General features: G+C 43.9%; 1 protein-coding gene across 1 annotated transcript; it reads left to right on the top strand.

Moving 5' to 3' along the window:
* The first annotated feature begins 857 nt into the window (after nt 1-857).
* On the top strand, nt 858-1974 carry LOC311055508 (galactose-specific lectin nattectin-like). Its single transcript, XM_084071710.1, has 2 exons — nt 858-1240; nt 1767-1974. The coding sequence occupies exons 1-2, from the start codon at nt 899-901 to the stop codon at nt 1923-1925; spliced, it is 501 nt and encodes a 166-aa protein (XP_083927836.1). The 5' UTR covers nt 858-898; the 3' UTR covers nt 1926-1974.
* The last annotated feature ends 11832 nt before the right edge of the window (nt 1975-13806 follow it).

The raw sequence follows: 13806 nt of genomic DNA, 5'->3' as shown, positions 1-13806 counted from the left end.
ATGAAAGCTCTGCTCATGATGAGTTGAATAATATGCAGTATAAGTACACAGAAGTAATCTCTGAGGTCAATAAAGTCAATGTTTGTGTGTAAACAACAGTTACTGATGTGCGGTTTCCCATTCAATAGTGTAGGCTACTGAGAATATGGTGTCCAGTTCATCCCATCCCATTTTCATAATGAACCAAAAATAAATTAGCACTATAACCTAACATAACATAGTATTCTGTATGCAAAGCTAGAAAGGTTAGTTGCTTGAGGTGAATTTAAAGGTCAACTCATTAAGTCACTACTTATTTTGTAGTATTGCTCCCAGTGTTTCCTGTCTGCCTACTTACTTTTACCTGCCTTGTCTAACCAGTCTTGTGATTGTGTCAGTGTTTCCACCTGTGTCCTCTTAGTCCCCCAGCCTATCCTAGTGTTGATTGTCTGTTGAGTTCACCTGTGTCCTGTTAATCCCTGTCTATAGGGGAATACCACTAATTTTTAACGTTGAAATATGTCTTTAATACACCTTAGCTGTTGTGTGGAAATAAGAAAAAAGTTCCCCCGCCCCCTTCTATGTTGCCTAGAACTGGATAATTGATTGACTCAGCCCCTCCTAGCTCCCCCCACCCCCCCCTGGCGCCGTCGCTGCCATGTTGCAACATACAGTATAAGGAGCAGTAAACAGTGGTAACCCCTCAGACACATACGATGCTGTAATAACTGTCTGCTGAGTCATTGTAGGCAAATTTCCATCAATAGCATTGCGACCAATCATATGCCAGTTGTGCAGATGCCCTGTCCTCTGTGGAGCAGATACTGTATAAAGACAAGCCAGCCTTAATGACAGATCGCAGCAGAGAAAACCATCAAAGAGACGCGGATCCAAGCTCCACTGACAGAGAGACATCTTCATGGCTGACATGCTCCTGATTCCTCGTCATCTCCTAGGCCTGCTGGTGCTGCTGGCACTAGGCACCATGCACACTGCTGCTGAGCCTGAAGCGACCTGCGCAAACTTCTGGTTCAGCTTTGGCTGCCACAGCTACAAGTATGTCGCTAAAGGTATGACCTGGGCCGACGCAGAGCTCAACTGCTTGTCTCAAAACGCCAACCTGGTGTCCATCCACAGCACTGAGGAGCACAACTTCGTCCGAGCCCTGATCAAGAACTGTGACCCGCAGGACCAACCCACCTGGAACGGACTGAGTGACCTTCACAAGGAGGGCAGTTGGATGTGGTCTGATGGGTCCAAGGTGAGCTTTTTTTTTTTTTATACCTTAAACCATTTAGACCTGTTACACCTATAAGTTGTTCTACCTTTCAAGCTGGGAACGCATCTGTGTCATTTCAGTTGTTGCTATGTATCGCTGTTGTCGGGCAGAAACCTTTTATCTCCACATTCTAACTTGTTGTGTTTTTTCATAAATTAATGCCCTACAGATCCACAAGCTCGAAACGTGGTGCGAAGCAGCACGTTTTGAGCTTGTGGATCTGCAATTTTTTCTATTAAACAATTGGAATCCTGAAAAGTATGCCAGATGAGGTTTCCACTAGACAGAGGCGATATATAGCAACATAATTCTACATTTTTTTAACGTTTTTCAGAAAACTTTTAGTGTCTGCCTCAAGTCTAAATGGGATAATTATTACCCTGCCCTATTGGGTTGTTCCACCCACTATATAATAAATAACGTGACCTGTTCGGCTCGAAACCTTGTCATTAAATTACATTGGAGCAGATGAGTGTGCAAGTTTATTCATTTTCTTTTTTTCTTCAAGGTGAACTTCACTCTTTGGCTCGCAGGTGAACCCAACAATGAATTATTGGACGAACACTGTGGGCAAACCAACCACGATATTCCTCCTAACAAATGGAATGACAGGAAATGTTCCCGTACATTTCCTTCTGTTTGTAAATCTCGTAGAGTCTGTGCCTGATAACTGGATTGTCTGGTTCAACCCATTGTACTGGGTTTCAAAAATAAAAGCAAATTGTTTGTGTTCAGATCTAAATATGTGTCCTCATTGTAAAGAGCATTGGACTTTCACACACACACACACACACACTAGTCAATTACAATAGAATAATGTTAAAATGCTGACGCATACTACAAACATACCTTAACCCATTAAAACTGGGAAAGCATCTGTGTCATTTTTTATTTTAGATATTCAAAAATAGCAGATTTATAAGCTCATAGCACGGTATGAAGTGACAAACTATGAGCTTGTAGATCTGCAATTCTTTTTTTTCGTGACAACTTGTGCAAATCTTTGAATATATGTTTTTTTAAGCAAACATTTTTTACTCATCTTTGCTTCTGGGGGTCACTAGAACAAAATATTTTGCATTTGAAGGTCAACAATTAAGTCAGTTATATAAACACCAAATATGTATTCCTTGACCAAAATAAGCTCCTAAACCATGTAGTGTGCATCATTGTAGGTCAAACCATTTAAAAAGTTAATTTTCACGGCAGCCATTTTGGATTTTGGTCTCTCACAAATTTTCCCCGCCCCTTTTAAAAATACACCCCGGCTAAATTTGTTTAATAACCCTCCTAGATGACAAATCCATTGAGAAACGGACCTTTGCTCTCCACGGTCACGGAAGTGCTACAGATGACCCTACTATTACAGACCTCTTTAGATGTGTAAAGAAACAAAAATGTTGCATCTACTCATTTGCCACAGGTTTTGGTTGTGAGGCCGATTCTTACTAATGTCTTCTAAATCCTAACAGTTTTCTGAAAAACGCATGTTTCTATATCAGTGGTTCTCAAACGTTTTCATGTCAAGGACCCCCAAAATGATTATGTATTTGGCCGCGGACCCCCATCTCAAAATATTTTCTTCCAGGGACCCCCAGAAGCAAAGGTTTGAGTTAAAAATGTTCGCTTTAAAAGAATATAAATATATTAATTTGCACTCATTTTCTTGCTTTTTCAAAAATAGCAGATCTACAAGCTCATAGCGCGGCACTCGGTGCCGCGCTATGAGCTTGTATATCTGCTATTTTTTAATAGCCAAAGTGTAAAATAACGCTTTTTAGCTTAAATCAAAAAATGACGCAGATGCGTTCCAGGTCTTAATGGGTTAAACAAATTACACAACGGTACAAATCACAGTAGTATAGGATTCGTATGTTTTTCAGAATTTATCTTCAAGGTTAAAGTAAACAAAAGTTATGTATTATATCTGTAGTTATATGATCACAGTCTGAGCCCTCTAGCTTGTGATACATCCAGAGAAAGACATCCAGATTTTATTTCTATGTGGTTGACTTATATGACAGGATTTTTCTGCCCTGAAAGGCAGCAGCGGTGACACTCACCCCTGCTGGCCTGATCTCCTTGAAAAAAAAAAAAACTTCAGAGAAGAGAGAGCGGCAGGATTTGGTTTTGGTGCTCATGAATTAACCATAGTGAGGGCCTGTTGACTGATATCCTGCGGTGCGCAGGATATATAGGCTCAAGGACTTTGGATAGAGCACTGATCCCATCAGTAATCCATACTAAATACTTAAAAGTTGGAAGGCAGACAGGAGAGAGGAAGTTGAGCAATGAACAAAGAGGCAAAGGAAAAAAGGCAGGGGGAAAATAGCTGGCAAGGAAAGGAAGGAGAGGTTGTTGACATGTAAGTGCATGCAATTATGTATTACAAATCCAGTCACAGAAGATTTTTTTTTTCCTTTTCAACAAAGCCTTTGATTACTGCAGGCAAGACCAAGAGAGTGTGGTTGGAATAATTCCACAAACGTTTGGCATTTATATGTTAATACGGTAAACTGGGACAAAAATCAAGATGAAGTAATGACGTCTATAACAGATACAAAGACAAAACCCAAGAGCCGTTGGTCAAAAAATTGTTGTGTGCATTTTCAAAGATACATAGTTTTTCTGTTCTTTGTATGAAACAAAATGTTTTTGACAATGCAATAAATTGTGGTTGGAAAGGATACCATAACATACATCACTATTCCCTGCGTGTTCCTGATATCTACCTTGAAGAATGGAATAACTTCAAGCAAGTGTGATCCTTTACAAAGCTGAACTGAAGAAAGGCAGCTTTGGAAATATTGATTTATTTCAAACTCTCTGATCCAATTCCTAAGGTGTATTTACTGCCAGAATATACACTGTCTTATGGAGTTTTATATAAATAAAAGAACTGTGGGAGGTTGGCCCATTACATGGTTTAATAGTCAACACTTTGTTAACAGTCTTAAAAAAAATAAAATCCCAGCATAATTGAAAAAATCTAAATAAATTAAAGGTTTTGTCCCAATTCTCAAGAATATATACATTTTCAGAAATTTAAGCTGTTTATGTGCATTTTTGCCACAAGCTACGGGCTCTGTTGTCACGGTTGCAGGTCGCAGCCGTGGTCCCATAACCCAGCCGGACGGTGGGTGGACCTAGCTCCAGCTGGGCTACAGTATACACATACACAACGCCAGAGAGAATGGAAGCAGAGAGACCTGGGTATAGCGCTCCAAAGTAGAATCGGCCTCCAGGTCTTAATGGGTTAACTCTTAAGTTCAATTCATTATTTCCGTGAACTGTTTTATTTGATGGCCTTACTGCCCTGGCATTTGGCCTTTGTGCCCTCAGAAAATTGCCAACACCAAAGGCCAAGTGGCCATGCCCCTAAAATGATGAAATTCCAGTCCTGGTTCCAGCTGTTACTGAGTGCCTTTTTTCAGTTGTCAAAGGTTGAACAAGAAATGTAATATGGCCTATCTGCTATGGCCTGTTGTTTTGACTCTCGTGAGAGAGACACCAACACAGCAGCCAAACGTGATGCTCTTGGATCAGTCTTAGAGAATATACACTGTCCATTTTTACTCTCTCAGAGTTAGATTATCACTCCAGAATTTGCCGTGTACATTTGTTCATTGTGTCTTTCAGTGACCCGCAACATCCAGTGTGAGAATAAGTGAGTTACTGACAGAAGATCATAAAATACATGACACTACCGCAGAGCTAATACAAATATTCATTCACATCCACTGAGATCCAATTACATGCAGATACACTAGGTTGTTTATCATGGCAGGGTTAAATGCAACCTCAGGCTAGAATAGAACTTTATTGTCACATCACATGAATTACAAGTAAAACAGTGGGTGAAAAACATTGTAGTGCAGCTTAAAACAACAACAGCAGTTGAGAGTGCAAAAAGTGCAAAAAACTTTAAGATCGTTTAACTTAAAAACATACCGATACACTCATAATAACCAGTAAGACTCCCTAATCGGGAGATAAGCGACCGTAGGTCACATGTATACAGAAGAGGGCTGTAACGGCGATTGGTTCCTAGTTGTGTGGGCAATGTATAGTTTTGTTTGGTGGTCTAAGAAATGTGGTGGCAGGCATGTTGCTGACATGAGTGTAGACATACTGTGTAGTGTGTAGCAATTTGCGTGTTTTTAGGGGCAAAACTGTAGGAGTAGTGGGCAAAAATGTGTTGTGAAAAGCGGCCTGAAGGTGGCGCTAGAAGAGGGCCATGTGAGAAATTAGGGGTGGGGTGTCCGCGTTGCCTTGGCGGACGAATAGGTACCGGCCGCGGCTCTCCCGGACGCTCCTAGCCCGAGTTACGGCATTTTATGTGAGCTGCAGTGGCAGGGGGTCCTCCACTGGGGGCGCCACCACTTTTGCATCCGTTCTGGAGCACCAGGAGTGGGTGGTCCCCGGGAATGCCCCGTGAGCAGCCCCGTTGGGGTGGTCATTTGGTAATTAGTCCACATGTGCTCATTTTTTACACTTGGGGGTCCCCGAGGCAGCTGGGGGTCCCTGGAGCTCCGGGGGTCCTTGGAGGGTGTAGTTTGGCAGGTAAGGAGTGTGTGTGCAAAATCTGGCATGGATCGGGGCAACGGGTGCGGAGATATGAGCAGGGCAAAAGTGTGACGGGACGTGTGTGACGGAGTGACGTGACGGACGGACACCTGGAGCAGGTTTCTATAGTAAATGCGACCTACGGTCGCAATAAATAGATCAGAAAAAACAATAATTAAGTCCAGTGTGTCCAGAGTGTACAGCCAGTCCTACACTACTGCTTATTTAGCAGTCTCACTACCGTGGGGAAAAAGCTATTTAGCGTCCTGTTGGTGGTACTTGGGATGCTAAGAAATCGTTTTCCAGGGCGGGGGTTTCTGCAGGCCTTGAAGAGTTTATGGCTGGGGTGGTAAAGTGTCTTTGATAATCCGAGCCGCTTTGGCAGTGCATCTGTTTTCGTAGAGTTGTTGGAGGGATGGCAGTTCACCTCCTATGATGCGCTGGGCCGCTTTCACCACCCTCTGCAAGGCCCCCCTGTCGAGTGCGGTGCAACTGCCATACCAAGCAGTACAGCAGTACAATAGCACGCTCTCGACCGTGCTGTTGTAGAAGGACCTGAGGATGGTGGGGCTGACACTGAACTTTTTCAACTGCCGGAGGTAGTGGAGGCGTTGTTGGGCCTTCTTTGTCACGTTTGTGGTGTGTGTTGACCATTTAAGGTCTTGAGTTATGTGTACCCCGAGAAACTTAAATTCACTGACCCTCTCCACCGCTACTCCATTGATGTAAATAGGGGCGTGCTCTCTCCTTGGTACCCTGTAGTCCACAATCAACTCCTTGGTCTTCTTAACATTGAGGGTGAGATTATCCTCCTGGCATCGTAGAGCCAGTAGTCTGATCTCCTCTCTATATGCAGTATCATCGTCGTTGACAATCATGCCCATGACTGTCGTGTCGTCCGCATACTTGACCATGATGTTGGAGCTGAGCTTGGTCTCGCAGTCGTGGGTATAGAGGGAATAGAGGAGGGGGCTTAGCACACAGCCTTGGGGGGCTCCAGTGCTGAGGGTCAGGGGGTCAGATGTTATGTCACCCATTCTCACAACTTGGCAGCGGTTTGTCAGGAAGTTCAGTATCCAGGTGCACAGTGCCGGATGCACGCCCAGCACTTTGAGCTTTGCATCGAGCCTGGCAGGAACTATGGTGTTAAAGGCTGAACTATAGTCCACAAACAACATCCTTACACACCTGCTGCCCTTGTTCTTCACGTCCAGATGTTGGAGGGCGGAGTGGAGAGCCAGTGCAATTGCGTCGTCGGTCGATCTATTCTGCCGGTATGCAAATTGCCAGGGGTCCAGAGTAGGGGGCAGCATCGCACAGATGTAGTCTCTCACTAACTTTTCAAAGCATTTGCATGCAATGGAGGTTAGAGCGACAGGTCTCCAGTCATTCAGGCCTACCACCTTGGACTGCTTTGGGACCGGGACAATGGTGGACATCTTGAAGCTGGCAGGGACCACTCCTTGGAAAAGGGAGAGGTTAAAGATGTCCGTGTAGACATCTGCTAGCTGGTCCGCACAGGCCTTGAGGACACGGCCTGGTATATTGTCCGGGCCTGAGGCCTTGTGGATATTCAGCCCTTTAAAGGCTCTCCGTACATCATGGACAGAGATAGACAGCGGGCAGGCGTCCCTGGATGGGGACGGTGCAGGTTGTACTGTGTTTGTGGCCTGCTCAAACCGGGTGAAAAAGATGTTCAGCTCATTCGGGAGAGAGGCCGAGGGGTTCCCTATGTGACTGGTCCCTCCCCTGTAGTTTGTAATGTTCTGTAGGCCTTGCCACGTACTCCTCACATCACCACTGTTAAATTGGTCCTCCAGTTTGGCTGCATACTCCTTCTTGGCCTTTCGGATGGTCCTCTGGAGGTCGGCCCGTGTGGTTCCGATGTCCCCAGCCCGAAAGGCTGCGTTGCGGGCCTGAAGTGCCTGATGGACCTCGCCGTTCAGCCAGGGGTGCTGGTTAGGGTACACCCTGACGAGCTTCCTCTGGACAGTGTCATCTATGCAGTCTATGATGTGACTGTTGACTGCATCTGTATACACACTGACATTGTCCTCAGAAGCCCGCCTGTGCACCCCCCAGTCAGTGTGATGGAACCGGGCCTGGAGTTCGACGAGGGACTGCTCTGTCCAGACTCTAACTTCCCGTGCTGTGACAGGTGTTTTCTTCAGCCTGTGCCTGTAGGCGGGCAGCAGCTGGATGGCCATGTGGTCTGACTTTCCAGACTGACTCTCCAAAGGTGGTCGGAGCAGTGCCTTATAGCCTTTCTGGACAGTGCTGTAACAGTGGTCCAGGGTATTTTCTCCTCTTGTGGCCACTGTGATGTGCTGGTGGTAATGTGGGAGAACTTTTTTCAAGTTGGCCTTGTTAAAGTCTCCTGCCACTACAATGGCCGCATTTGGATGTGCAGACTCCTGAGACCTTATAAAACCTGATAGTTCTTTTAGGGCTATATCAGTCTTAGCTGCAGGATGAATGTAAACAGCACATAAAATTACAGCACTGAACTCCCTGGGGAGCCAGAAGGGACGGCATTTAACAAAGAGACATTCCAGGTCCACAGAGCAGTGTGACGTCACTGTGTGTGTGTCTACACACCAGGCGTTGTTGGTGTAGATACAAACTCCTCCCCTGCTCTGTTTACCTTTCGGGTCCGATGTGATGCGGTCAGTGCGGTGGACAGAGAAGCCCTGTAGAGCGATATAGCTGTCAGTGTGTTTATTTCCCAGCCACGTTTCAGTGAAGATGAGGGCACTAGTGTTCCTCGTTTCCTCCTGGAACTTAATGCGTCCGCGTAGCTCAGAGAGCTTGTTGTCCAGTGACTGGGCATTGGCCAGGAGGATCGTCGGTAGGGGGACACGACTTCCGCGCCGTCTCGTTCGTACGAGGACTCCGGCTCGTCTTCCCCGCCGTACCCTTCTCCTCCTTCGGCTCCAACCGATTCCCTCGGTCGGGGCGAGAAACGGCGTTTCTCCCACAACGCTACTCAGGCTATGACATTACCAGTCCCACTACGGAAGAAACACAAGCACATTCACTCTAGACATGTGCACATGTGCACAGCAATGCCAACTATATAGATGCATTACAGTAAACAGTGTTAGAATTAACCACTTTTAATTAACCACTTTTTTTCTCCTCACCAAATACTCCAGTCACTCCAATACAGGGTCTTGACATTGCATGGATTTTGATTGTTATGTTTATGAACCCACCTAGGCACATCTTAATCTCAATAATGTGATGTCTAAATAATAAGGAAATAACCGTGCTGTCACTGCACCGGCAGAGAGATAGGACTACCTTGAAGTTGGTCTTAGTGCAGAACGCAAATTCTGTGGGTAAGATAGCAGTGAGCCCTTATGCGCCTGACCATACTTCATTTAAAGAACAACACCAAATAGGCGCAAGATCATTTGCTATCTAGACAACGGGGGCACAAGGCGTAAAAATGACAACTTTGTAGGTCAGAAGATAGCAATGACAATTGCATTGCCCTTTTGCACGGTTTTGCGGCAGGCAGAAGATAGGGCCCTATCATGCAAATCGGTACACAATATCTTTATAGTCATTAAACAAAATACGTCTTTCAGATTTTTCATATTCCATCCTGATTGGCTAAGAATGGCTTCCAAAGTTTGCAGGAGTGCTCTGTTTTGAACAAAATGCCTCAAATCATGAACACAGCATGCAATTTCCATGACATTTTCCACACACATTATCACTAGGCCGAGGAAGAAATGCCACTTGAATTTTTTCTAATCAGCTTCATGGTGGCGCTATAACAGGCCAATTCATGTTTTTACCTACAGTATAACTGCACGATCTGTGTAAAACTTTGTACGGTATGTGCACTCCCTAGGGGCCAAGGAAAAACCTTTGCCCTGTATTTTTCACATCTGCCTTTTATAGCGCCACCAGGAGGCCGACTTATGTAAACCACATTTTTGGATATTACTCCTTCAGATTTTATCCAAATTTCACGCAAATCGGTACACATGATCTCTATAGTCATGTGATCAAGACAGATCTGTTTGATCTTTCATATTCCATCCTGATTGGCTAAGATTGACATCTAAATTCATGCAAATGATCTCTTCTTCTTTCTGAAGCAACAAATTACATGAAACGCTACAGATTGCTGGAACAGAATTGTAATTGGTGATAATTGTAAGTGGTGATAATTTGTTTTTGACAGCCCAGATGGAATTTCTCAGGGGATGTCAACTTGACATGCCTTATTAGGGTACAGGAAAGTGCAATATCTACATCGACACGTGCACGCATGCATGCGCACACACACACACACACACACACACACACACACACACACACACACACACACACACACACACACACACACACACACACACACACACACACACACACACACACACACACACACACACACACACACACACACACACACACACACACACACACATACACACACACACAATTGTATGCTTGTTTGACCATGAAAAACAAAACAAACGAAACACGAGACACATACACAGTACATGCAAGTATATTCATTCACCCTTGCACAAGCACAATCTCTCTCTTTCTCTCTCTCTCTCACACACACACACACACACACACGCGCGCCGCGCCACGCCACACACCCCCACACACACACACACACACACACACACACACACACACACACACACACACACACACACACACACACACACACACACACACACACACACACACACACACACACACACACACACACACACACACACACACACACACACACACACACACACACACACACACACACACACACACACACACACCCCAAAGTCCAAAGTCCAAAGTCCGCCCTTGAGTCCGGCATGAGGTTACATTTTAATGGCCTGCAGCTTCCTTCCTAAAATGTATTATTCATGGCCTGCCAGTAGTATTGAAATTAACATAGGCAGTTTTATTTCTGACACAGAACTCCAGATATGGGCATAAAAGAGAAAAAGACACACAGATACCGATTTTTCCATATACTGTCTATGGGCATAAAAGGGACACAGACTGACAGACGGGTACAATGGGTACTCTGACATCATTCCTGACTTCGTTCTCGAATCAATCGCTCTCGAGTATAGTGAAGAGGAAAATATAGGTGCTTATTACACGGCTTGGTTGAATGCTCGATTCTGATTGGTCAGTCATCGGTCATTATTTCTGGATAATGACGATGAGCTCTATAACGGACCGCTGTGTAATCAGAGACTCAGAACACCTGCTCATGTCAACCTGTGCTGCTTGGTTATATGCTTTATCCAACATGACAGCCATGTACACAAACAAACAATGTCATTTACAACTAAACGTTGCTCTCAAGAATGTTTTTGAAAACATTTGAAGTGAGAAATAGACGATGCAATAACCGAGAAGTCATTCTATTTGATCCACTGCACTTCCTTGTTTATCGTGGCACAACAACGGGGGAATACCAAAACGCTCGCCCCAAAACACAGTCGCCCGGGGCAAATCCGGCGGTATTACAGGCAAATCGGCAGTAAATAGAATGGGGGGCGAGTGTGTTTTGGGGCGAGTTTTTTTCCATTTCGTCATTTGTTTTTGCGAGGCGAACTTGTCCGCCCAGCCCAATACTTATGGAATACTTTCATTGCCGTAAGCAAGGAAATACTTCGTTTTGTTGTTACTTTTGGGTAAATGTATTTATGTATTTATTAAGTAGCCGTGTAATAAGCGGGATAATGCATGGGGAGGTAGTCATTATTGAAATTTAAAGCCCTTCAGGGCGATTAACCACCTCGGCTGCGCCTCGGTGGTTAATCGCCCTGTCGGGCTTTAAATTTCAATAATGACTACCTCCCCATGCATTATCCCTTGCTTGATGTATGCCCTAACCGGCAGGTTTGGGATCCATGGAGGCATTTTGTCCATTTCTAAAAAAGTGAGGGGTACAAGAATCTGCATTGATGCATTTCCTAAACAGATAAGTCTCCCACCGATGTCTTCCGTTTCTTCAGGGACTCCCAAATGCTGGTTGCCAAGTAACGGCAGGTATTGGACTCCTTGAAAAAGGGCAGTGGCATTCATGTACATCAGTACTGTATGTGTGCATATGCCCTGGATGGATATGTTGTTTCTAAGTCCTTAGTAAGTAGAATGATAGAGTTTATAGTGTGGCCCAAAACAGTGACTCATTCTAGCTCATTAAGCCGTGGCAATATGCTTTAAACATTTTCTGTGTCTGGTTCCTTCCTCCTCCATCAATCCTCTTATTTTCTCCACATTACATTTCCGTATCCTTCATACTTATAAATAAGGAAATCCATGTCTGTCTGTCTGCCTGTCAGTCAATCAGTCCCACTGTTCCCCATGGTTCTCCTCAGTGGGTTGAGGAATTTATCTGAACTTGCACACAGGCTTTGACCATTGGCATATGCATGAGGAAGCCCATTTTTTCACTTTCCGAAAATGTTAGTTTTGTATGTCCAATGTATGTCCAAAACAGTTCATTTTGTATTATTCTAAAAACATTTAAAAAAAAAGATGGTGAAAATAGCCGACCTACAAGCTCACAACTCTACATCGGCTATATTCACTACTTTTGTGCAACACTCTTGTATGATGAAGTACGAAAACAAAGTCAGTTCTCAGTTTCTAAGCATTGCATATAGTCAGAATTTAGTGGCTGTGCAAAATTCATAAATAAAAAGAAATAGGATAAACTTGATTTTCCCTTAATCCATTTAGACCTGAGGCCGGTTGGAGAAACGCCTATAAAACCTACAGTTTGAAAAGAACCCCCTAAATTTTATATTTCTCATCCACTGTAGCAGATAGAAACTAAATTCCAAAAGTACTTGAGAGCTTACACCTTTGACCTTTGTAGAATTTATTTTATCACAAAATCTAAAGAACAAACAAACTCATGAAATACAATAAAACAAATGAGATAAAATGCATAAATCTATTTGTCTGCATATCTCAAGAACCACTCATCCAATCAACTTCATACTTGGCAGGTGTATTGCTGATGAGCCAAGGAAGACCCATGAACATGCTCAGTGGTTCCCCAGAACTGGCCACACTCTGAACTAACATGAACGGGCATTGCACTTGTAAATAAAATACACAATACACATTTCACTGTGAAATAAGAAAAAAATAAGTGGCTGGCAATACAGTATGTTCAATTAAAAATGGCTCTGCACTAGTCAATATTGAACAGTAAACATAAACATTAATATAAATGTTAGCTGGGTATGTTAGAAATAAATATATATGAAAATGTATCGGAAAGGCCCCAGCTTATGACATGGAATGTTTTTAGTTTTTGTTATGTTTTTTTCATCCTCTGTAAAAATATGTTGTAATATATAATACAGTCAGGTGTTCTGAGTTCATTCATCACCTTGGCCAAGAGAAAGTTCCAGCAGAGATGAGCACTTGACAGCACCCATACGTACCACCTTGGCTCATGAGACGTAGCAGCAGTAAAGCTCAATTTATGACGCTGTCAAGTTGTGATGCATTGTGAGCTTGCAGAGCGCTATTTTCGCTGTGTGACACCGGCATATGATGAAGTGTAAAGCTCAGGAGAGAAGAAGCAGGCCAAAAAAAGACAAAAGTTGTTCAGTGAGAACAGTGATCATGTTTATCTTGTTGATGGTGCCAGACTTTCATTAAATCTGAAACCCGCTGTAGGGAAGATAGCCTAATAAGCCCTCCGCACTACACAAGCGCCTGTCGAAGCCAGAGCTAGGGGACACAATTCCCTGTGGCTGATGATGACTTGACATGTCATCATATTATAATGACATCTATGCAGTTCAAGTTGTCTGTCTGTGAGTTTGTCTAGAACAGGGGTGCACGACCCTTTTGTGACCAAGTTATACTACAGCCAGCTGAGATCGACCTCTCTCTGGGTATTACTGTATATACCCATTCAATATGCACATGACAAACAGAAAACAATACAGGCAATAGCGTAGGAATTGCAA

The sequence above is a fragment of the Gymnoscopelus microlampas genome (assembly GCF_963454915.1).
Source record: "Gymnoscopelus microlampas genome assembly, chromosome: 11".
Classification (NCBI taxonomy): Eukaryota; Metazoa; Chordata; class Actinopteri; order Myctophiformes; family Myctophidae; genus Gymnoscopelus; species Gymnoscopelus microlampas.
This window is presented reverse-complemented; position numbering and strand designations above follow the sequence as displayed.